General features: G+C 40.0%; 1 protein-coding gene across 2 annotated transcripts in view; it reads right to left on the bottom strand.

Annotated features, from left to right (window-relative positions):
- Positions 1-23,921, bottom strand: part of LOC146315353 (A-type potassium channel modulatory protein KCNIP2) — a 156,352-nt gene that overhangs the window by 104,079 nt on the left and 28,352 nt on the right. For both annotated transcript variants that reach the window (XM_084735861.1, XM_084735865.1), the window contains exon 3: positions 20,962-21,061. In XM_084735861.1, coding sequence (XP_084591987.1) covers positions 20,962-21,061 — 100 coding nt within the window. The remainder of the gene's footprint in view (positions 1-20,961; positions 21,062-23,921) is intronic.

Below are 23,921 nucleotides of genomic sequence, written 5' to 3' on the forward strand. Positions count from 1 at the left end.
TTTGCCAGCCCGAATATGCTTACTTGCTCAGATTTTGTTGATTTCACCCTATTTATACTATTTATACTTCTACCATCGGCACTTTAAACTGCATGGGGTCTTTTATTTTAAAAATCAACTGTATTCTCCTTGCTATTTTCTGTGTCTGACCTCCTGCATGCTCGATCTTCTCTGAGCAGATTGACGCGGCTCCCATCAAAAATAGACTGGGTGCATATTCTTCCTGCTGACCTCCTTAAAAACAAGATGGTGCACAGCAAGGGGTTTATTATCTTACTGAAATTTTGAAATTAAAAGCTTATTAAATTATTAGCTTTCAGACACACGGTAGTATAGAAAGTGATTCCTCCTTCACTGAGTCACTGAGCTGCAAGTGATCAGCCTAGACAGGATTACATCATTAGTTTGTTGACAGCAAACTGGTCGATGTCAACAAGTGTCTGATGTGTGGACGCTATGGGTGTGTTGCACTTGATGTCATCAGACGATGAAATTCTGCCACTTTTGAGAAAAATTTGCTCAAATTAACCGGTTTATTAGGAGCACCTGTACACTTTCGTGCAATAACCAACCCCATCCCGTCCTTCCAGCCTCGGTAATGCTGCATTTCACTCAAGGACAAAATAAGAGAGGTGCTAAAAATATTTCCCATAAGGATTAAGCTGACATAAAGCCAGACGAAGAGGCAGGCGAGCGGTGACAGAGGTTCTTTTCTAGCTGCTTGGAGGTGCTGACAGAGAGCAGCTGTGGTATTATAGTTATGAATCAACAGATCAACGGCCATCAGACTCACCTCCACTGTGTGTGTGCGTGTGTGTGTATGTGTTTGCATTGAGAGCGTGTCTCAATTGACTGACAGCAGGAAACTACTTCTCACTAAGTGGATGCTGCATTAGTCCATAAAACTTTGATTTGGTTTCACTGCTTGGAGAGCCTGTTAAATAATAAAAAAAAAACACTAGATACAAGACCAGATGATAGCAATGCCTGCCAACTTATTGGCAGGCATTGACCTACAGGGTCGTTTTTCAGCTTATTAAATTGCTGTTGCCCATATTCTGTGTGTGTTTGTGTGGTAGTGTGTGTTTTCGTCTGGCTGCTTGCCCTCAGCACATTTAATTGCATGTTAGATATTTTTTTTGGAAGTCTTTGATAAAAAAAAAGGAATAAATTAAAAATGAAAAAGATGTGAGGGCAGGCAACAAGTCTATGTTTCAGTTTTTATACCACAGTCTCAATCATAGACTACTGAGACAGCCTCTAGAGATGACTTATTGTCCTCTCTCTGTCTCATGCTGTCATATACATGTACACACACACGTACAGACACCACCCACCACCCACACCATGAATGTATCTTTGATCTACTCCACACTAAGCTCAAAGATTATTTTAAATCTATTTTAAGTTTAGGAACACCAGTTCCCCTTGTAGTTCAACTGAATTCATCCCTTTTGTGGTTGAAAATATCAGTGGGTTCTTTAAATACATTTTTAATAGTTTTTATCGTTAAAAGGAAGAAAAAAGGTTCTGGAGGAAATGTTCCTTTTGCGTCTCAGTGTCTACATTTGATTGACATGGCAATAAATGTTTTTGTTAAAAAAAAAAAAAGAAGAAGAATCATGTGAGAGAGTCAAGATCTCAATTCTTGGGGAGAAAAATCGTGACTCACATTTTAGCAAGAATTGCGCAGCCCTGGTCAACACTGTGTAGCTAAAGGAAAGTGCATCACTCTCCAGACCATTAAATTAGCTAATTATAATAAAATGACAAAAATTACCAAAAAAAAAGGATTCGCGATAGACTCAGCCAATCACAGACAGCTGATATATTTGTCCAATCACCCAACCCTCATGTACACAGATAACAGTTTCTCTACAAGAAGATAATATAAACGGATATAAATACCTGGCAAATTTATTATTCTAATTTTTGTCCACTGAAATTTTGAGGTTTTGGATGTTGCACATATATTACAAAGAGTTGCTTTCATCCCCCAAAAAAGTCTAAAATAAAAAGGTAAAAAAACAGTAGCAATTTGCTTTTACAAAAATATGAATAATACTGCACAGTTTGTGCAGTGTGTGTCTCTGCTCATGCTAATTAGTATGCATGTGAGCGTGTATGTTAATGATGCACTTTCCTCTGTGGGTGGTCGTTACAAGCTTAATTTTTCAGGCCTGAGAACACCTACTGTTCCCTTGTCAACTAAAATGTAGCACAGTTTAAAAATTGAAAGCAACAGGGACAAAGTGATATGATATTTGTAACTCTGAACAGAAAGCATAACACAAACAGCAGCCTGGTAATTACTGGTCTCTGCTCTCACAAAACAATACTTCACACAGACTGGACTCACAAACAACTTGATGACACACAACGTCTACATGAATACAGAGAGACAAGGCTAGGTGCTAAGACTGAGAGGGCATGAAAAGTTAAAGAGAAATTAGAAAATAATAAATAACAAAGCATGAACATATGTGTATGTAACATCATATTAGCATGTGATCACAGTGATGTTAAGGCTTTTTTTATCTTGGCACTTTCCACTATTAACAGACTGAAATGTTAAAAATTCACAACGATGGAATGATAATAAAGGGTGGCTCGTTGCATTAGAGATGATTCACCCTGGAAATACCCCAAATGGCCCGTCTATATTGTCTGTCACTTCAAAGCACAATGCATGAAGGGTAACATTTTTTCCTCCATCTTTTATCTCAAGTTGTTCTTTTCTCTCATGTTCTTTATAGGACTGACTCATCTCTCGTAGATAACATCTGACAGGCAGAACGATGTCTGTGTTTCCCTTCTTTAACTGTGCGACCTTAATCTGACTTCGCCCTGCCATCCTCTCTCGACCGAAGGGCTAATATGAATAAATCTCCCTTGGTGACAAACAACCCCTACACATACACACACATACACATACACATTATTTTCCATTACAGTGCCCAGTGCACTCACGACTTGTGCCCACCCAGGCATGAGAGCTGGAGCTCAAACTATTAATTTTGCATCCACTTTAATCACCTTTTCACACCTCTGAGGAGAGGAGAGGAGAGGAGAGGAGAGGAGAGGAGAGGAGAGGAGAGGAGAGAGAAAACATCACTACTAAAGCTTCTCATTATTAAAATATGGCATATAGAGGAGAAAACTTTAAAGGAGAGATGAAGGAGGTGAAAAGTGAAGGTGAGGAGAATCTGCAGTGGCCCTCTGCCTCCCTCTTGTCAAACTCTAATGACTCCCTAATGTCAAGATCTACTCAGGAATATCAATGAGATAGTACTGTACACTCAAGACACTCCCACAAACACACTCACAAACACTCCACAAAAGCACACACACACACCAACCAAGACGTTTCACTTTACTGCCTACAGATTGCCTGACCTCTAAATGCAACAACTCCCACAAGTAAAAGAAGTAAAACTTAAGCAAACCTTAAATACAGTAAGATACATTAAAAGTTTGGATTGGTGTTCGATAGCATTTTGATCAAATCTGCAGAGTGATTAAACCATTGCCTATCAAATCAAAATCTTTTCAGATTCTTTATTAATTCCACTTTGATTTAGGGCTGCACAATTAATTAAAAAAAAATACAGCATGTGCAAGTGTAATATCCAAATCACAGAAGCTGCAGTTTTTGATAAAGGTAAAAGGTAGGTAAAAACTGTTTTATAATGAAGTGGAGCTGCAGAGATGTCCTGGTCTACAAATGATTTTCTCCAGATGTAGGAAAACATGTTTGTTTGGTACAGACCCTAACAAATGTCACAACATCATGATTCAAAAGCTTTCTGTCAGTGAAAATGAAAAAATGTGATGCAAAAATGATCATTCACACTAATTGTGAATCACATCACAATATCTGCCTGCCTTAGTTGAGATGTGTAATCACCTTTTTGTTGGCTGAGAAGACAGAAACACTCCAGGTTTGAGTGGTAGCCTAATTAATGCTCACAGAGAATATTAAACTTTTATTAAATATGTATCTGACACATTAAAATAAAACAAGTGTAGCCTACTTACTTTTACAGACCTTTGGCAAGCTACTTGCTCCAAATACAAGAGGTCCGTACGCAGAACTTACTCAAATAATGAATGTAATATGAATAAAAGTTAAACTGTGAGATACTGAGAAGTGGAAATGAAATAAGACAGACTGTTTCACCAGTGAAGACTCATCCATTTGTCTTGTTTTGACAGCCTTCAATCAAAGAGTCATGTTACAGAATGAAAACTGTACTTGGTCAAAGATTGTTTGTTAGCGTTACTGACACCAGCTCATAGAGACCACAGTAAAGAGCCCGTCACAAATCATTCTGGTTACTTACATAATTACAAACTACAGAGCTAGAGCTGGAAGATTGGACAAAGCCTGCAGAGACTGAATGTCTTCATATCTAACTCAGTGAATTATGGATTTAGTTAAACCAAACTGGACATTTTCTTGACATTTTAAATTTATCACCAATCGCAGGTTGCTGAGCCGATGGCTGGTTGCTATGTATGCACCTTATTAAGCTACTTGCTCAAAATAATCTTTTCCCCAATTCAAAATTATTAAATTGATAAGCTTTAAGCTTTAACATGATACGGATACAAGTTTGATATGGATAAGAATTGAAAATAAAGAGCTACAATCAGTAAAATCATTTTACCATTGAAGACTCGTCACTCACAGACTGTTAGGCTTGTTTAACTGCAGAAACACACAGTCCACTGATTATAGAGATATGTTACAGACTGTTTATTTCTCTAATGGTCAGCCATTGCTAAAAATGAAAAGCCTGCCTGCCTGAGTCTTTTGTATAATACTCTTTTCCTAAACGAGAGCAATAAAACATTCAATAATTTGTTAGCCTCTGAGCTAACTGAATCCTGGTATTTTATCAACCTGGAACAGGAGTCACAACAAAATTATAAAGGCTACTGAAACCCAGTTCTACTTATATCACAGGCACTAACTGTGCTGTAACTTCTGTTGAGGATTTCACCTGCACAGCCCTGACAGTTAAATACGTAATTATTCCACCATGAAGCCATAGAACTATGACAGGGATGAAACCGTAATTAGGGAAGTAGTGAGGAGTAAGAAGCCAAGGAAAGAGGGAGGAAAGGAGGCATGGAAGGGTTTGAGGACCACAGACTTTGAAGACACACAGGCTACAGTAAATAAGAACATGATTGGCATGTTAAAGCATCTTGAGAACTTTCCAAGCATATTAACGCACATAAAAATGAAACTTTAATTAACTGGTCCAATCTCCAAACGGCGCTCATCCTGTTCAGTGAGTCAGGGGTACCATTACACACCGTCAGTAATGTCTCCTTTGATGCCAAAATCCAGCAGAGCCTCTCTCAGTCATGAATGCGCAGGCGGGGAACAACAGGCCCATATTTCAGCGAATGAATTTTATACTGGCCTCATTAATAATCGTTACCCCTCTTAATGACTTTCTCCGAGTGTTCATGAGAACGTGTGCGCCGCGTCTCTAAAATCACCCTCATTAGAAGCAAACATCTTGCGGTTGTTAGAAAAAAAAAAAAATGGTGACCGAAAAAACAACCTTCAGACAGATGCTACTCTATGACTTTCTTCAAGTACATTTTCATTACCCCTTTTAATTACATTTAATATTGGTTTAAAATGGAGCATTGCTGCTGAGTAAGCTGCACAGTATGAGTTACAGTTCAATATCATGCTTGGTCATGCATGAAAAACTTGATGATGATTTTATATGAAATACAGGGAAAGCATTTCCAGTCAACCTTTATCCTTTGTGTTTCATAAATACAAAAGAAATTGGTTCCCTCTCAGTTTATCCTGTCATGTATTTTCATCTCTACCTGTCCGCCCACAAAATGACAGGAAAAAAAAATAATTACCTGAAGCTGGTTGAATTTTGGGCTGACTTTAACTTTTCATCAGGGGAGAGATAAAGACCGAGCCGTCAGAGGTGTCCCCTCTGACATCCCCTGTCAAGGACAACCTTGCACTGTGCCGTGGCACAGTTTGGTGGCTACCGCTGAAATTGCAGGTCAGGTCAGGCCCACCTTGTGTCTTGCTCATGCTGGGATGATCGAGATGATCGCTAAGGGGCAGAGGGGCTGGCCAGATGTTAAACTTTTGATCTTGCAGCAGATTGATGCTTTTAGATGGCTATAATAAGCAAGGTGCATCCATACAAATGGATTATTAGCAGCTGATTTGTATAAGAGAGGGAAAAAGACAGTATCAAATTGGTATTGATATCAGTATCAGCACATACTTAAGGCTGCAGTATCAGCATCAACACCGAACAAAAAGTGTTATTGATCCATCCCTAACAAATATATTACTGGAAACTCAAGTTTGGCTCATTCAGTAGCACCAAATAACAGCCATCTGCAGCAAACATGCTTCAAAGACCTGTCCAAATGTCACATGGCAGCAGGAGATGAGCTGTTAGTGAATGTGAGTGGGAGCTCAACTACACGTTACATTGACTCAAGCGGGTGTGTACAATAACTTTGTACTTGTATGATAATTTAGCATTCAATAGCTCCGAAAAATATTGATCAAATCAAATGTGCAATAATTTGGACATAATTCTGTTTGCTTGTTTGTTAATTGTGAAATGTTCAGGAGCTGATTTGGAACTTGTCAAACTATCCATCAAACCTAACGTGTGATGCAAAACTTACTTTGGATTTGCCATAACTGATTTAATCACATTTTAGCTGCAATTTGCAAGTAAGGCAACCGTTGTCTAAAAAGTATATTGTCCGTATCAGGGATGTGCACAATTAGTCTCATCTGGTCGATTAAATACTGCAACCCTTGCTAATCAGCACTGGAAATACTAGTTAGTTAAACTGTTTTAAATTTTATTTTAAAACATATTTTATTTATCACCAGCCGTGGCTGAAGCCTTGGCAGACGGCAGCCTCAATTTTCCCTCACAAGTGGCCCTGATGTCATTATCAGCAAACAGATGTTAGCTACACTGTGCGGTGTTTAACGTATGGCTGACGTAAGCTCCACGTATTGTTTACCCAGAGACTCTGCTCAGTCTGAAAAGTAGATGCATTTAATGAGCTGTTGACATGTTTTTTAGAATAATTTACAATGTTCAGAATGAACAGCTCAAAGTATGACACATTTCAGCATAATTTATAATACAATTTGGTTGTTGAAGAATGTGATTAACGGCATTAAATGGCTCTTAAAACACACAATATTCTTTCAGACAATGTTTTAACATTTTTAATTAATATATTGTACTAAATTTTAACTTTTTTTCTCACTTTTTAGACTAGTCGACTTGTCTAAAATTAAAATTTCCTTTTAATTGACAGCTTCCACCTGTCTATCTTAACCATAAAGCCTTCCCTCTCTGTCTCTCAATACTTGCCTTCTCTCCACTCCCATATACGACGTTAGGTTCAGGTCCACCTCTGATGGTAATGTCAGTGGCTGTAGCGCTGATCCAGGTCGGTAATGATCCCATTGCTGTCATGGCTGTCAGGCCACTAATCAATCAAACCTCCTGTGTGTATGTTTGTGTGAGTTCATGTGTGTGTGTGTGTGTGTATGTGCGTGTTGATTAGTAGACTCCATTAACTCTTATGAAATTCTGGTGCCACGCCATGGAGCCTGGGGAGAAGCACTTATGGAACGTCAGGTTGCTGCGTGAGTAATCGGTTTACCAGTGCCAGAGGGAGATAGCCGAGGGGGGAAATAGGATTTTCAAGCCCCACAGCCAACAAGCAAACACCCAGAGCAAGCAGTGCAATGGAGATGATTAAAGCAAATGGATTTTCGAGTACACAAATATGTTGCTGGACTTTTAAAGTCTGCGTCTTTAGAATTTACAAGTGTGTAGCTTGGCATTGCTGCCTGAGAGGGAGAGTAGGCTGGTTCAACAGCCGAGTCAGGACACGGTGACACAGCTCTGTGAAGCTCAACGCTGCAAAATTCCCGGCTCAGCACTTCAATGTTTCTCAATAACCTTCTCTCACACTATTGTTATACCTTGAACCATATCGTATCCTCCAAAATGCAATTGGTCCTGTTTCCTTCTGCCTTGTCACACCGTGCATATTTAGTTGGTTGAGGATTTGGCTGACTTCAGCATCTCTCCTGGGAGAGATAAAGACCACGCTGTCAGGAAGTGTCCCTCTGACAACCTGGCCCTAGGCTGACAAAGGAGCGATGATGAAGGCAGCCACTTTGGGGCCGGAGCGAGGGCAGCTAGGCCTGCCAGCGAGCTAATGATGCTGGACAATAACATATTGTCCGAGAGATGTTTTGTAAAAACAGCTGGTTTAACAATTTCTGCTCTCTACAAAACCGTACAATGTAACAAGCACAGATATTAAGTAGAAGTGAGAAATTTTTGGCACCTCACGATCCGATTCCAATTTAGAGGGCAACAGTGTGATTATAAAATGATGATTGATACATTTTGATCCTTCAAAATTTTTTACTTCTTTGCATGATTTTTATCCTCGCTGTGTGACTACTTTCTACTTTTAAAGGAGAAATCTGTAATATATTTACTGTAATAAATCCCAATATGACCATGATATGTCATCAGAGATCAAGGAGACATGTTTCTCTGACAACAACGCTGCTGCTGCAACATCAAATTTCTATTATGTATATATAACTGCTTTTGCTTGCCCGTTTGTTAGAGTTCAAATTAAAGCCGAATGAGTTATTGTCTGTTTATGTGTCATACGAAATCATTAATAATCTTGTAGAAGCCATAGTTGTTGTTACGTTGATGGAGTCTGTCAGGTAGTAAGACAGGCAGTCACTTAACTCCAGAATGTCCAGACAATCGACAGTTATAAGCAGCTGATCAACTAACAGCATAGGACTCATTATCTTTTTGTCTATTTACAATGTTGAGCTCCTGCAGTCTGCAGAGCTTCCCTCAATCTGGGGAGGAGAGAGTGGGGGGAAACAACACGCTCCAACCACATATTGTACATTAAATAGGAATTCAACTAATTCAATATACAGTCTATGACTCCAGCTCGCTAGTTGGACTGCTGTGCTCACGTTTGCACTTGCAATTGCTATGTATTGCTCCTTTAAAGCAAAGCATATTTGCAAAGATCCATAATTAGCCAGAAGTCAAAGTCTTTGTACAACCCGGTCATACAAAAAGATACCAGTGATCATAATGTCAGGAATAGAGTTTTAAATTATCGACTTTTCTGCATCAACTGATAATCTTTCAAGGGAGAATTGCAAAGCACGTCTATTACTAAGATTCTTCAAAATTCAGATAAGAAATTCAAATTGGATTTTCTTCCTCTACAGTATAAATTTCTCAATTTGTTTGACTTTGACCACACAAATTGCAACAGGAATTAGAAATGTAGGATGTCAGTTTATGCTTTGATACAGGAGCACATTAGAAGTCATGTTCATGTGCTGCCTTTTGAGGGTTGCCTTGTCATCCAGTGTATTTAATCAGTCGTGTGTGGCTTCAGTAATCTGATCTAATCCAGCTTAAGAAGGGATTTTTGACCAGAAAGTATTTGACTTAACTTCATAATCGTAAGTAAAAACTGATAAAAGTTGGTTTACCATTCAAGCTTAATCTTCCCCTGAAATCACAACAGTCTTTTTATCCTCAATGACCCTTTTCAAAACATTGTTTCAGAACCTACAGTCTAGGTGAACCTCTCCTGACTCTGTAGAACCATCAAACAGGGAATCAGTATCATTTTTCATCACTATGGACCACAAACAGCAGACAGGGTTCTCCATTAAACTTGGCTTGATTGGTCCATCAGTTTGACACCGTGTGCACTGGGAGACGTAGAGTTTATTCTGACTGGTCTGCTAACTGACAGATATTGACCAGGCTTTGCCCGCTGACTGTTTCACAGCTGTGCACGCACTTACACTGTATTTGCGTGTGTTAGTGTGAATGCGCGAGCCTTTGTGTTATTGACCACATCTTGTCCAAAGTTCTGTCAGAACTGACTGATTGATTGCAAGACCAGCTGCAGAGTTCACCGGCGCTGTCATCCCTCAGGTCAACACCCTGTGTGTGTGTGTGTGTATGCGTGTGTGTGTGTCTTTATGCTTCATTGTGTGAGTGTACTAGAGATTTAGCTTTTGACAAGAGCAAACCCCAGGCTTCCTCTAATCATCTCCACCTCTTTCCTTATCACTCTCTGCTGTGCTGTCAATCACACTGAAGTTGTTACTAAAGATCCTTCAGTGAACAGAGTAAACATCCTCAGCAGACCTGTTCAAATAAATTACACTCGCTTATTGTCTGCTTGTTTGTGCTGTCTGTACTTTTCTAACACACACACAAGAGTAAAGGGATGTTAACATTCTTAAAATCATAAATACTCTGTCTTTCACATATGTACCACCTGAAAGAGTCACCAAATTATACTGCAATTACTTCAGCACAGTACGCCCTGTGACTCTAACAATTACTGTCAAAATAGTCTATATTTATCTATGTACTCGCATATACAGAACACAAATTTCTACAGTGTGACTTTTACCCGGAAAGTTTTGGCAGCGCACCAGTTGTTGTCAATCCAAGTATAAGAGTTCCTAAACTTTTCTATGCCAAGGCCCACCAAAATAGCATTAGCTTATATAATAATATAATTAATTACATAATATCTTATGGCCGTGGCTCCCCTTTTGCAAGATGTCTTCAAAAACCAAATATCAACTGTTTTTTAAAGAAACGCTGAAGTTTTAAACACTCATTTGAGCACACATTTGCCACACTTGTAGCCCTTCTTATGTTCATCAGTAAATCCATACTTTATGTATGCTGCATTGAATTTTTTGCCACTGAGATTTTGTCAGCTGGACAGTTGTTTTTGTGAGTTAGCACTAAATGTCAGGAGCAGAGCAGCTTTGTGGTAGGCTGCAGGTGGTAGTGTAGGTGAACACTGACAGCTTAGGACAAATGAGGTTTTTACTGGCAAGCTACTGAAAAAAAATGGCAGAGCAAATAAATTATAGATATGTTTATTAGAAATAAATATCAATATTACTTCTTAGCATTTTGGTGACTCTACTAGTCATCTAAGCCAGGTCATCCAGGTCAGCCAAGCTCATGGAGCATCGCAGCCATTCAGATGACAGACCAGAGCTGAAGGATCCTCCCATGACATTAAGATCAGGGGAGCATTGCAGTTTCCCCGTTAGTTATTAGTGGATGGGACAAAGTTTGTACGCAGACTTTGTTCAACTGAGGTCAGAAAATAATTCAAACATGCTAAGCCTTGCAACAGGGTGTCCCAAATGTGCCTATTAGTGTAAAGAGACAAAAACTAGACTGGAAGGCGAGTCCCCCAACACTCTTCAGCCATGGTGAATGAGCACAAGCTGCAGTTGTTGTCAATAGGTCAGAGAGCATATTTTTATTTATTTATTTATTCTTTTTGACAATATGCCAGATTCTAAGTGCCTTAACTCTTATAGAAAGAATTATGTAAAAATTACTATTTGCAATCTACAAGCTTGTAACTAGATGCCACTAAATCTACACACTCTTTAAATATTTCCAAAGAAATGACAAACACATTGCCGGTTGATTGATCAATTGGTCAGTGACAATGACAATTGGTCAGAGAGTTAGTAGATGTGCCCGATTCTCTCAGCTGAGTGAGACAGTTGGAGGTTGCCATCACGGCAACAGTGGGAAGAGACAGTGTCCATAGTGGTGACTGAGCAAGTCAGCTTTGTCCGTTAGGTAGACGCAGCCCAACCCTGACAACAAAACCGAGGTACAAACCGAACCGTGAATTTACTACACCTCTATTAGTGAAATAGAGACAGGGAAGATGACAGAATATACCCACACACTCCTGCAGACATCCCCTGAATCGCTCAGTCAATGACAGTCGCGTGCCCTTCAGATATCCTCTACACACATGTTTACAGCTTCACACACACACACACACACACACACACACACACAAACAAAGTGATCTGTCTTCAACCCAAGATTTGTAAACTGATAACCTCACAAAGGACTCTCTCTTACACACATAAAGAAAGAGTTAAAGGGCAGAAATAAAGAGCAACAGGGTTGCGACCTACATAGTAAAACACAGTAACATTGTTTGGCTGCCTGCTGGTCTCTCCTCCTCCACATACTGATGAGCAACTATCAGTCTAATGGAGAATGGCTGAGCTAATGGACAGAAAATCATCCTCTAATGCACATCAGATGTTGTGAGTGACAGTACAGCACAGCGCCAGAGAGAGAGACACACACAACGTATGACACAGGGCTCTGTCACACTTAGAGACACTTTCCGTCAGTCAATCAATCAGTCACTTGTTGACAAATATCTGACAAGGAAACACCGTCATACTCGTGTTGAGAAGACAAAAACTCTGACTCCTTGTGCGTTTGTGACAAACAAGTCTTTGAATTTTTGCTCCACACTGCCCCTCACTTTCTTCATCTTCAATCTGAGACATGCATCGACTTTTCCCAGCCAAATTCTGCTCTTCCGTCCCACTTTGTTCTCCTTCCTCTCCTCTCCTCTCCTCTCCTCTCCTCTCCTCTCCCTGCAGGTATTTACAACTGAGTTTGTTTACAGAGAAGAGGAGACTGAGAGCAGAAGAGGTGGGGTGCGCAGGGCTTATTTTAATTAACGATCGCACGGCCCTCTGTAGATTCAGTCAACGATTAAAACTTGTTAGGATTGACTCTGGCTTCCGAGCCCGTTATGGTCCCGCTGTGGTCTGAAAGAGTTGGAGAGGAGAGAGGCAGGCGAGGGGTCAGGGAGGGAGTTGGTTGAAGATGGACGATAGGAAAGCCAAGAAGTGAAGGCCGTGGTGTGGGAGCAGACACAGACTAAAGAGGAGAGCGTGGAAGGAGAGGAGGGATGAATCAGGACACTGAAGACACTCAGATAGAGACAGAAATATATATGATATTATTATATAATCTGATTTGTGAGAGTGGAGACAGAGTGAGGGGGAGGAGTGTGATGGAGTTAGAGAAAAAGAGAGAATGAGAGTGCAGCTTAAGTGGGGACTGTCAGTCAGATTATTCAGAAATATAGTGGGGTCATTAGGAGGAGGACAGGGAAGAATGAATGGGCAATTACATGAACTTCTTCACTTCTACAAGCAAATATCCACTTTAAATATCCACTTTACTTTAAGAAGTACAAATTTAAATGTCAAAATGAACCCGGGCCTCAGGTGGCCAGCTGCTGTATCATTACAGGACTACAGTGACGGATTCGAGTTGTGCATTAGCACAATGTGATTGGCAGAAGGAGATTTTATAATAGGGCACACAACACCTACAGGCTACCAAAAACCATCACCGGCATTTGCCTGGCAAATGCAATTGTCTACTAGCACAATGTAGTATATCCATTTTACAAGCTGCGCATCTCTTTATTTCTTGTCAGCACTATAGCGCATTACTTTCAGTTCCAAATTTAGTGACCTTTTATCATTAAAGTTCCCATAAAAGCGCTAACGGAGTCCTTATTGGTTATGTGTTTTTCAGCTAATGAGGGATTTGTTGTAGACATTGGTTGGCGTTTATAGAAGGCGATAGCTCTGCGTGTTACTTTCACCCGCCGTGCAGCTATGGTGGTCCTTTTAAGTAACACCGGGAGGGAGAGTGGTCCTATTTGCCGCCTCTTCCCAGACTGATCTCCCAGTGAACAGCCTCAATAGCCTCAGAGACCAACAGAGGCCAGCTTAAAGACAGGGAATAGGCTACTGTAGTGAGGTGGTTTTCTTGTGGGGTTTGGCTCCCAGCAGAGTCATGGCTAACTGACCTAACAGCAGTTAGCGGTTAGTTAAATTACTTTAGCGACAAGTAAACCTTGATCTTGGATCGTCCCAGTGATCAGCCATGTTCAATCACAATCACAAACTGTCATTTGATTGATTGTTGTGCAGTGGAAAGACATAACATACATCAAACCCTTATCCACAATTTGCAAGATCATGTATAGAATAGTTTATTTTTTGCAAAAACAGTACCTATACAAGCTAATATTATAATTTAGATGTGGTGGAAATGACATTTGTCCATTAAGGCTCATAAAAAATGTCAAAAAAAAGAACAAATTGTCTTCTGATGGCAGTGTGTCAACTCTTGGATCTTAAAACTAGACAAATTAAGTAAAATTATGAGGCTGTGGGAAATGTGATTTGAATAAGTTTGTTAGTTCACAAGGCCAGAATTGCACCTGGTTAAAGAAATCCTCATGTACATTACACTACGAGTAGAGAATACTGTGTGCAACCTAATTCATCTTATTGCACTTATTGCTTCTGTACTTCCTTTGCCCGTTTCCTTTCTGTCCTGGCTTTCAATATTCCTCCCTTCTTTCCTCCCTCCAATGATGTAACCGATTTGACAGATAAGCCGAAGTGAACCACTCCAAGCATTCCTCCATGTAGGAATCCAGTCATTTCACATCAGCAATCCTGGCACTTCCAGGAGGAGACCAGGCCCAGGAATCCAGAGAGGATCCCTGATGAGGCGACGTGTGTCACACATGTCCCGGCACATCGGATGACACATTAAATCAAGCCTTTTAATTAGTGCCAGTGGCCATTACAATTCTAGCTACAGCAAAAACTGTCATGCCATGAAGGTGACTCTGGGCTAAACTCCCTCTGACAGGCTCAATTATGAAGGCAATCTTAGCCCTGGAATCAGTTTGGTCTAGTACTGTTGTGAATTATTATTTTCTCCACGATCCACGAGGGATCTGCATCAGTCAGTAGGTTTAGGTGTGTGTGTTTGTGTGTCTGTGGTTCCCAGACCAGATTATACCCTTCACCTCAACACCCCCACCGTCTCTCTTGCCCATCTTTCTTGGCTAAAAGAGAGGTATATCCTGAATGCAAGCCAGGCGCAGCTCTGGCATGCCAGTGCTTTTAACATCGCTCATTAAGGGCTGCGTGTGTGTGAGAAATAAACTGTCCAGCTCTATCAAAGGAAAAACATCTCTTCTAGAGCTGAGAGCCGAGCTGCTGCGTGAGACGAGTCAACTGCACTGGAACTGCTAAATATTTAGTGAGTTACATCAAGTTAAAAAAAAAAAAAGACACCAACCATAGATTACTACACCAGCAACAATAGCTTGGATGTTTGTCTATGAGTGTGTGTGTATGTGTGTGTATTTGTGTAGGTGTGTGTATCCTTAGAATTGTGCTGACTGTTGGGAAGTGGGCGATCAGCTCACTCGCTTTGCCAAGAACAGATACCCAGTGAATCTGAGAGATGGACTTCTATGCCTAACCTTATTCTCCACCCACTGTACTTCACGTTATCTAAACACAAACAATCACACACATGCAAACATGTCAGTCATATGCAATACTCTACAGGTGTCTTTGCAATGTGCACACATTCAGAAATAATTCCCTGTTTTAATTCGGCTGACATCAATATGGTCTTATCCAAAACAAAGAGTGCAGGATTTAATTATACCTTAAAGTAAATGCAACGCATATGGCTCAACTATTTTTATGATCAATTGAGAAGTTAATGGTTTTGTCTATAAAATGTTAGAAAATGTTAAAGAATCTCCATCACAGTTCCTCAGAGCCCAAGGTGACCTCTACAAATGTCTCATTTTATCACCCGACAGTCCAAAATACTGGTCAACAGAATTTTAACAGCTGATAATAACTCTAACAGACTAGCTCAGACTAGTCTGACACGCATGAACTGATGAATCTTCTTGGATGAGAGGCGAAACTTCTTCAAAGACATAAAAACAAGTCCAATTGCCTTCGATTTAATCTTTTCTTGAGATTGGTTTCAGTGGTTTTAGTCTCGGACATCGGTCTTGCAGTTGGGTGACTGAAGTGAGACAGGATGGATGACTGGCACACTGGCTGTGCAACCAAAACTGATTTAGCCATTAGATAATATTCTTGACCTCAGGAAGAGGAAAAGGAAGCATGACAAGGTTGAGATAATATGCATATGTGGAGAGAAAAAGCCATTATGTGTGTGCGTATGTGTGTGTGTGTGTGTGTGTGTGTGTGTGTGTATGTGTGTGTGTGTGTGTGTGTAGGTGATATGATTCCTCTTGAGTGTGGCTTGTGAGGTGGAAGAGGAGATTACTGCACCACGCTTCTATAATTACCTCTCATCTCTCAGCCAGTGCTCTTAAACACAACGGGGAATGCCGGGCTCGCACACACTCCGACACATGCACACTCACACACAGTGGGGCGCACTTCAGTACAATGTAGCAGGCTGAGAGAGGGAGTCATTTCTAGAGGGTTACATTTCACTCAAAGGGTGATTGGAGACCACCCACACTACCTTTGAGCAGCACAGGTCAGCACACACACTGACACACAAACACACTCGCTTATCTCGCACACACACACACATGCACACAAGTTGCTTGTAAGTAAGAAGAATGACTCACCTGTAGCTGTCCATCCCACACAAAAACCCACTTAAGAATCCATTCTCACAAGTCATGCCCTCACATCACACTGTATACTTTTCATTTTAGTGCAGAAAATCACCTGTCACCTGTTCTCTATCTATCACACACACACGCACACACTAGCCCATACACTGGGTAACTTTGCACCCAGCCACTTCAATAATATGAAAAATGCCATAAACAAAAGACCAGAAGCATTTCTGCACTTCACGTCTTCATTACACTGACTCTTACTGGCAAGAGGCCGCCTTAACAACCATGCAAACCATCAGGGCTAAGTATGTTTAAAAGTTGACAGCGTCTCACAAAGATGAATTAAGCCCGCAATTCACAGCTTTGAAAAAGTCATTAAAAACTATGCCAGGAGTAAATTGCTCTGCCACACTGAGTGACTTGGTCCCCCCGTCTCTCTCTGTCTCTCCTTCTTGCTGAACTATTAAAAAAGCAATATGACTTCCCTCGGACTGTCACAGGGGACCACTTCAACAAGCTGGACTGAAACAAAAGGGGAGGGGATAGAAGAAGAAAGGCAGAAAAGAGGATGAAAACGCTGATTCTTTAGAATTTTAAAAGGTTAGATTTACATTACAGAACGTTTCATCACCTCCACTGTCACATTTACTAATCATCCATAATACCAGAGGTGGGAAGTAACTTAGTACAAATACTTTGCTTCAGTACTTAAGCCGAATTTTCAAGAATATGTATGTTACTGGAGTATTTTCTGACAACTTTTTACTTTCAAAGAATTTTAAACTTCAATACCATGGTAGGATAAAGAAACAATGAAAAAATAAATAAAACAAATATAAAAGTCCTTGGCAAACAAACCAGGATATTTTTTTTCTTTTTTAAGTTAACATCCTGCACACAGGGCTGGTACAGAAAAAGTCTCAGAACACTGTCTGGTTTTGCTGCAAGCCAAACTCGTTATTTGATAATAATCAATACTGTCAAATGTTAGTATTGTATTGTTTTTAAATCCATGATATTGAAAAAGTAATGATACTATTAATACTTTTGACTCATCGTTGTGCACCATCTTCCCAACATCACTGTTTTGAGCCTAAATGGATGGGACATTAACTCATAAAAAGGACGATTCCTTAGTACTCCAACTAACAATTATTTTCTCAATTATCGATTAATCTGCCAATTATTTTCACAATCGATCAATTAGCAATAAAATGTCAAAAAAATTGTTAAAAATACGTAAAAGACAAAAACTTACTATCCCCAATGACAAAGAAAAGCAGCAGATCCTCTCATTTAAGAAGCTGGAACCATGTTTGACATTTTTTTGCTTGAAAAATGATTCATCCATTATCAAAATAGTAAACTAATTTTTTTTTCAATCGACTAATCAATTTCTCGTTGCAGCTTTAGGTGTATCCATTGGTGCATATCAAGCACAACAGACATAACAAGATGAAAATGAAGTAACAAAAAAAAAAAAACAGACAGACTCAGTTACAGAGAAAAGGTGAGGTTAAGTTATCTTTGCACAGAAGCAGCCTGTAGAAATGTCCTTCAGAGGATTTTGCTGTCCTGCTCTGTATACGATATCTATTGCAGACCTGTCCATCCTGGGAGAGGGATCCCTCCTCCGTGGCTCTCCCTGAGGTTTCTTTCATTTTTTTTTTTTTTTACAGGACAGGAGGTGTCGCACACTGTACAGCTTGTAAAGCCCCCCTGAGGCAAATTGTGATTTGCGATATTGGGCTATATAAATAATTTAACTTTGACTTGAGTACAGAATGTGTGCACTTTTCTCATTATCAGGTGTGTGTGAAATGCTGCATACTAATCTGCAGCAATTACTAAACCAAATGTAAAGTTGTACAGCAAAGACACTGTGAGGACAGCCGCCAGGATAAAAGACCGTCAAGCTGCTGAAGTGTGTCTCTGAGAGGCTCTGCTAAGCTCAGTGTTTGTCCAAGCATGGCGGTCAGCACACTGTGTGGGTTGCTTGACATGACTTACAGTACTTATGTTGAGCTGTAAAGCCTGATGGATGTTTTTGAATTCAGCAGCAGCACAAATTCTTCCGTTGTTTTTTTTTTTTAACTTTCCACAATGGACTGTAGAAAAAAGTGAAGCTGCTGCTTCTTAACTCACCCACACACACACATACCCCCACACACACTTCGATATTCGCAGATAAACCCAGCCATAGTTACCCACATACTGCATGTCTGCTGCACGCACACCAAACATCAGCACGCATTGCAATCTTTTCTTAATTTAGGATGCATTAAAATTGTAACAAAGCAACTGCTTGGCTGCTAATGCGTGGACTGTAGTGCAAATGAGATTATAGTGTGCCCCCCCCCCATCCAGCTCGAGGCACACAGCTGTCTGGACATGCAGGCACAGTTTCCCTCTGCAGGCCTGAGATGTGTTCAGGCATAAAAGCAGGCATTTTATTTAGGCAGCTGGCACTTAACAGGCAAACTGTGCTCACATAAGCATGAGGAGCTAAGACCTACACAGTAATGTGACAATGGGAGGCTGTGCTGACGAGAAAACACCTCAAGAGAGTGCTCAAGCTCACAAAGGAGCACATACAAACAGGCTTGGGGAGTAATGAATTAGGCTACATGTAACGGAATTATGTCATTGGGATACAAAAAAAGGTTACGTCTTTTTATTCTGTAACTTTAATGGAAAGAGTTAATCAGTCACATTTAGTAAAAAAATGTGATTATTAGCAGGATTTCAAAACACATTTTAAAATTATGAACGATATTACCATGCAAAGTGTGCAAACACTTCACAAGTCTCACAACAACTCAATCTTCAGTGGAACAAGCTAATCTTAGTCAATTCATTATCATGGCCTCCAGTGAAAAACACTTCACTGGGTGGAAATTTCAACATTATTTTAGCTTTAAATCGGAAAAGAGAAACAGTGCACAGTGCAGTGACAGTTCTGCCTTCAGCTGTTAAAATATCATCTTCATCCAAGAACTCAACTTCCAATTTAAAGAAACATTTACAGGAATGACCAACTGCTAACATTAACAACGCAGACCAACCGCTAATGTTTGCTACGCAGACCAGCGTTAACTACACAGATTAATGTTAGCTATGCAAACCAGCTGCTAACAGTTGTTACACAGACTAACTGTACAGACTAACTGCTAACATTAACTATACAGACAAACAGTTAACATGAGCCACACAGAATAAACTCCTAACATGGTGATGCTAGTGACCGGGGTGGTGTGTGGGTAAAAATACAAGCACCAGAATAAGTTGAAGTGTGGAATGTTAACAAAGTACATATATGCATAATAAATATGTGCATAATGCACGTTTACATAAATTGTAAACGTGCATTCACTTTGGTAATAAAGGAAAGAATAAGCTGGAAAAATAATTGATAAACCTACAATGAAAATAAACCATCATGTTAGATTAAACAATCTCACCATATTTGGTATCGAGGTATTCTTAAAGTATCAGAGAGTAATCAAGTTACCTTGGATTGCATTTTTCAACAAATATTTAGTAATTTTATTGGAATATATTTTTGTAATAACCCTCCCAACCCAGCATGTAAAGCACAGGTATGTATGGTGGCACTGGTTGAACTGGTTCATGTGCTGATGTTAAGTCTCATCTGCACTGATACTGTCAGGACCAACTTGTTTCTTCATTCAAACCACAGAGCGGACACCCATAAATGAATTTACACACACATTCACCCCGTTTTTAAATTCACATGGCATTAAGTGTCGCTCGGACGCCTGCTGAGCCTGCAGACAATATCAGCCCCCTTTAAACACCTACAGACCCAGACTTCGGCATATAAATCTCACCGCCATATGAGAGATTTCTGTCGAAAAAGCAGAAGAATGTAGTCGAGCTCCACAGTTGGAGCATCAGATCGGTCAGACAGGTGTTCTCAGCCCCGCAGCGCTTTTCACAACAGCCAAGACAGCGACAATAAGGAGGTCTCCCACAGCTGAGCAAACCAGCAGAAACACACTGTCGTTTTTACATTGTTTAACAGAAACCAGCCATCATTCACCAACATTACGCACGAGATTATACAACCACACTGACATGCAACACTGACATTAAAAGATTCAATATGTGCGTTTTTTCCAATTAGATATTATTCTTCAACTGTCTTTTATCCCTGAGGAAAAAGAACTATAAATATCTGATACTTTAGTGGGCAAACACATGCAGCAACTACAGGAATAAAACAGAGAAATTGTGTTACCATGGAAGCTGAAAATTAAAGTACGACAAAGATGGTAAAAACTTGGATTTAAACTAAACTACAAATAAACTGCAAACATCCATATTAAACATAAAAATGTTTAGTTGTTTTTCCTCTGGCTCATGAGACGAATGGCGGACAGGTTGTGACATTTCAAAGCCACCTGAAGTTAGACGGACCAGGCTTCTTTCACATTATCAGTTTTCCATATTGAATCTTTTTTTTTTTTTCTGCAGGCAGTAATAAAACATGCACCGGTGTTTCAGACTCACCTGTAAGCTGGTCATAGGATCCGTCCAGCTCTCTGGAGTCCGACAAGCTTTGGTCACGGTTTTTCGCCTTCATTTTCCCCGTGTGCGCCGGAATGTGGAACTGTGGGAAACAGATGATATGTTGGCGATTTTCTTGCGAAAATAAAAATGGGTTTGGTTGTTCGCCCTCACGGAGGATGGCTACAAGTATGCTAACGCTAACAAGTCATAGTTGATTTGCCTTGAATAAAAAAAGAGAGCCATGTAAGTTGTTATTTCCCGGGTCTGGTTCTTTCTGCGTGCGCTCTCGGCATCCAGCAGCTGAGTGAACCGAGCGCGCTTCTGTCGGCGCTCACTCTCTCACATGGGCTGCCACGCTCGCACGCACACACACACACACACACAAAGACAAAGAGAGACAGAGAAAGACAAAAAAGGAGTCCAGCTCTTTTGTTTGATTTTTGGGAATCATAACAAATGTACTAAAATATGAATATGACATTGAAGTTTCCCAACATTTCCCCCCAGTGGCACTAAGCAATATGGTAACACTTAACCAAAAAAAAAATCATTCGTCCATACTCAAAAAAAATATCAACCCAACACTTTTGTTTTTGCTCTTTTGTAAGCTGAAGTTAAAATTGACTTCTTCTATGCACACAAAGGTTTATTTCTCTCAACTTTTGTTCACAAAATTATTCAAATCTGTGATAGTGAGCACTTTTCCTTTGCCAAGATACAATCCATCCATCTGACAGGTGTGACAGATGTTGATGAAACAGCATGATTACTGCACAGGTGTGCCTTTAAATGGTCACAATAAAAGGCCACCCTAAAATGTGCCATTTTATCTGGAAAAAGACATTTATTAGGTACTAAACTGTGTCCATTTCACATAGGGCTACAGGTACTTTATCATTTCCAGCAGGAGGGCAAAGTCATGACCTGCCCTGCTCTGCCTCTGATTGGCTAGTACTGGTTGTCTTCACAGTAGGGTGGTCACGACTTTGCACTCCTGAGGAGAAAAAAGTTATCTGTAGCCCTACATAAAATAACCATAGTTTAGTGCGTAATAGATTTGTTTCTCGATAAAACTGCACATTTGGTTTGTAAATTTGGTATCTGTAGCCCTGTGTGAGATATGCTGCATTAATGAGCCCATCGAATGGTCCCATTTCCTGACTGGAGAAGTGATTCTTCAGACTTTAGTGTGTTCATGGGCTTTTAAGTCATCATTTGGAAACAACACAGATGCTGCATCAGTGGATTCCCTTAAACCAGTGGTTTTTCCTCGGGAACCCCTGCTTATATCTGAGAAAAGCATAAACCAAAAAGATATTTATAGTTATTCATTCAAAGTCTTCATTTTCAAATGATTAACATCAATTAAACTGTTTCCATTCTTAGAACCTTTACCCTTGGTGAATGTCTTTTTTCTAGTACAAGCTTAATATTTTTTTCTTTTAACAACCATCAGAGTTGGCTTGTACACATTCATCCTTTCAAAAAGAATAGCGATGATTCATTAGTCTATCACACAGCTGTGGCCTTATAAGTGGCTTACTATTTTTGAGTCAGGATAAAAAATGTATCTTTTTAAATAGTTTAAATAAATAGTTTTGTACACAGACTTTTGTATAATTTTTGATTTTAGGTAACATGAGCAGAGCAGACAAAGTTTTGGGGAGCCCCTGCCATTTTTGCTGCCCCCCTATGAGGAGCCCAGACTCCAGGTTGGAAACCAGTGTCTTAAACCATTAAAATATTGTTTTACCTGACTTGTATCAGGTTTAATGCTAATAAATAACTCATCTAACTGATCTAGGTCACTCTATGTGGACAACAACTAATAGCTCGGCGTGTCATGTAAAATTTGACCTGACTTTCTGAGTGGTTGTTTTGACTTGAGGGGCCGTTCATGTGACATTTTCCAGTCAGGAACAAATTTTTCCAATTATTGACATGAATGCAGGAATAGCCATAGTTCAATGCCTCGATAAATGTCTTGTTAAATATACCGTAAAACTGCACATTTCAAAGTGGCCTTTTATTGTGAATAGTCAAAGACACACATATGCAACGAGCTTGTCGTTTAATCAGCATCTCTGTGCCACACCAGTCAGGTGGATTGATTATCTTGGCAAAGGAGAAGTGCTCGCTAACATGGATTTTAACAAATTTGTGAACAAAATTAGAAAGAAATAAACCTTCCTGTGCACAGAAGAAGAGTTATTTTTTACTTCAACTCGTGAAAAATGGGAGCAAAAACAAAAGTTTTGCACTTATATTTTTGTTGAGCGAAGTATCTCTTTCTCTCTGTGCTCCAGTAACCCATTATAATTATCTACTACACAGTCCATAAATCAGAGTTATCCAGGAACTACTTCCTCACTCGTTCCTTATTGACTACTCACAGTTTTGTGTACCTTATCGTACCATGTGACCAGCAGCACTATATCTGGCTCCATTCATGCAGAATCTCACTCAGCGGGTTGGTCGTCAGAACTGCCTCTCTGCCATTAATATCACCATCACATCCTCTCCTAATGTTCTCCACTGAGTCAGAGCCGTGTCGGATGTGTACAGAGACATCAACAAGGAGCACACTGCTGCTGCCAGGCAGAGGTTCTGACTATATCTGATCTATAAATACTCGCTGGCTCTGGGAAGCCTTGTGTCTATCCCTTTTCTCCCTCTCTTCTCTCCCTTCTCAGTGTCTTTGCCTCACTCCCGCTCATTTACTACAGTATGACATTTGGTCACAATCTGTCAAGCAATCTGTCTTTGTTGCCATAATTTCCTACATTATATCAGAGTTTGCATCTCCAGCCCTCTATCCATCCGTTCATTCATTTATCTTGAGCAGGAGTGGTTGTAACATTTGTCAGTCTGACACTGTGTGGTTGAAGTTATTCTTTCATTTAGATGTCCATCCCCTTTGCCCCCCTGATGAAGAAAAGGGTGTAAACTATAGTATGCCG

The sequence above is a fragment of the Lutjanus erythropterus genome, chromosome 14 (genome assembly GCF_056507025.1).
Source record: "Lutjanus erythropterus isolate fLutEry1 chromosome 14, fLutEry1.hap2, whole genome shotgun sequence".
In the NCBI taxonomy this organism is placed as follows: Eukaryota; Metazoa; Chordata; class Actinopteri; order Lutjaniformes; family Lutjanidae; genus Lutjanus; species Lutjanus erythropterus.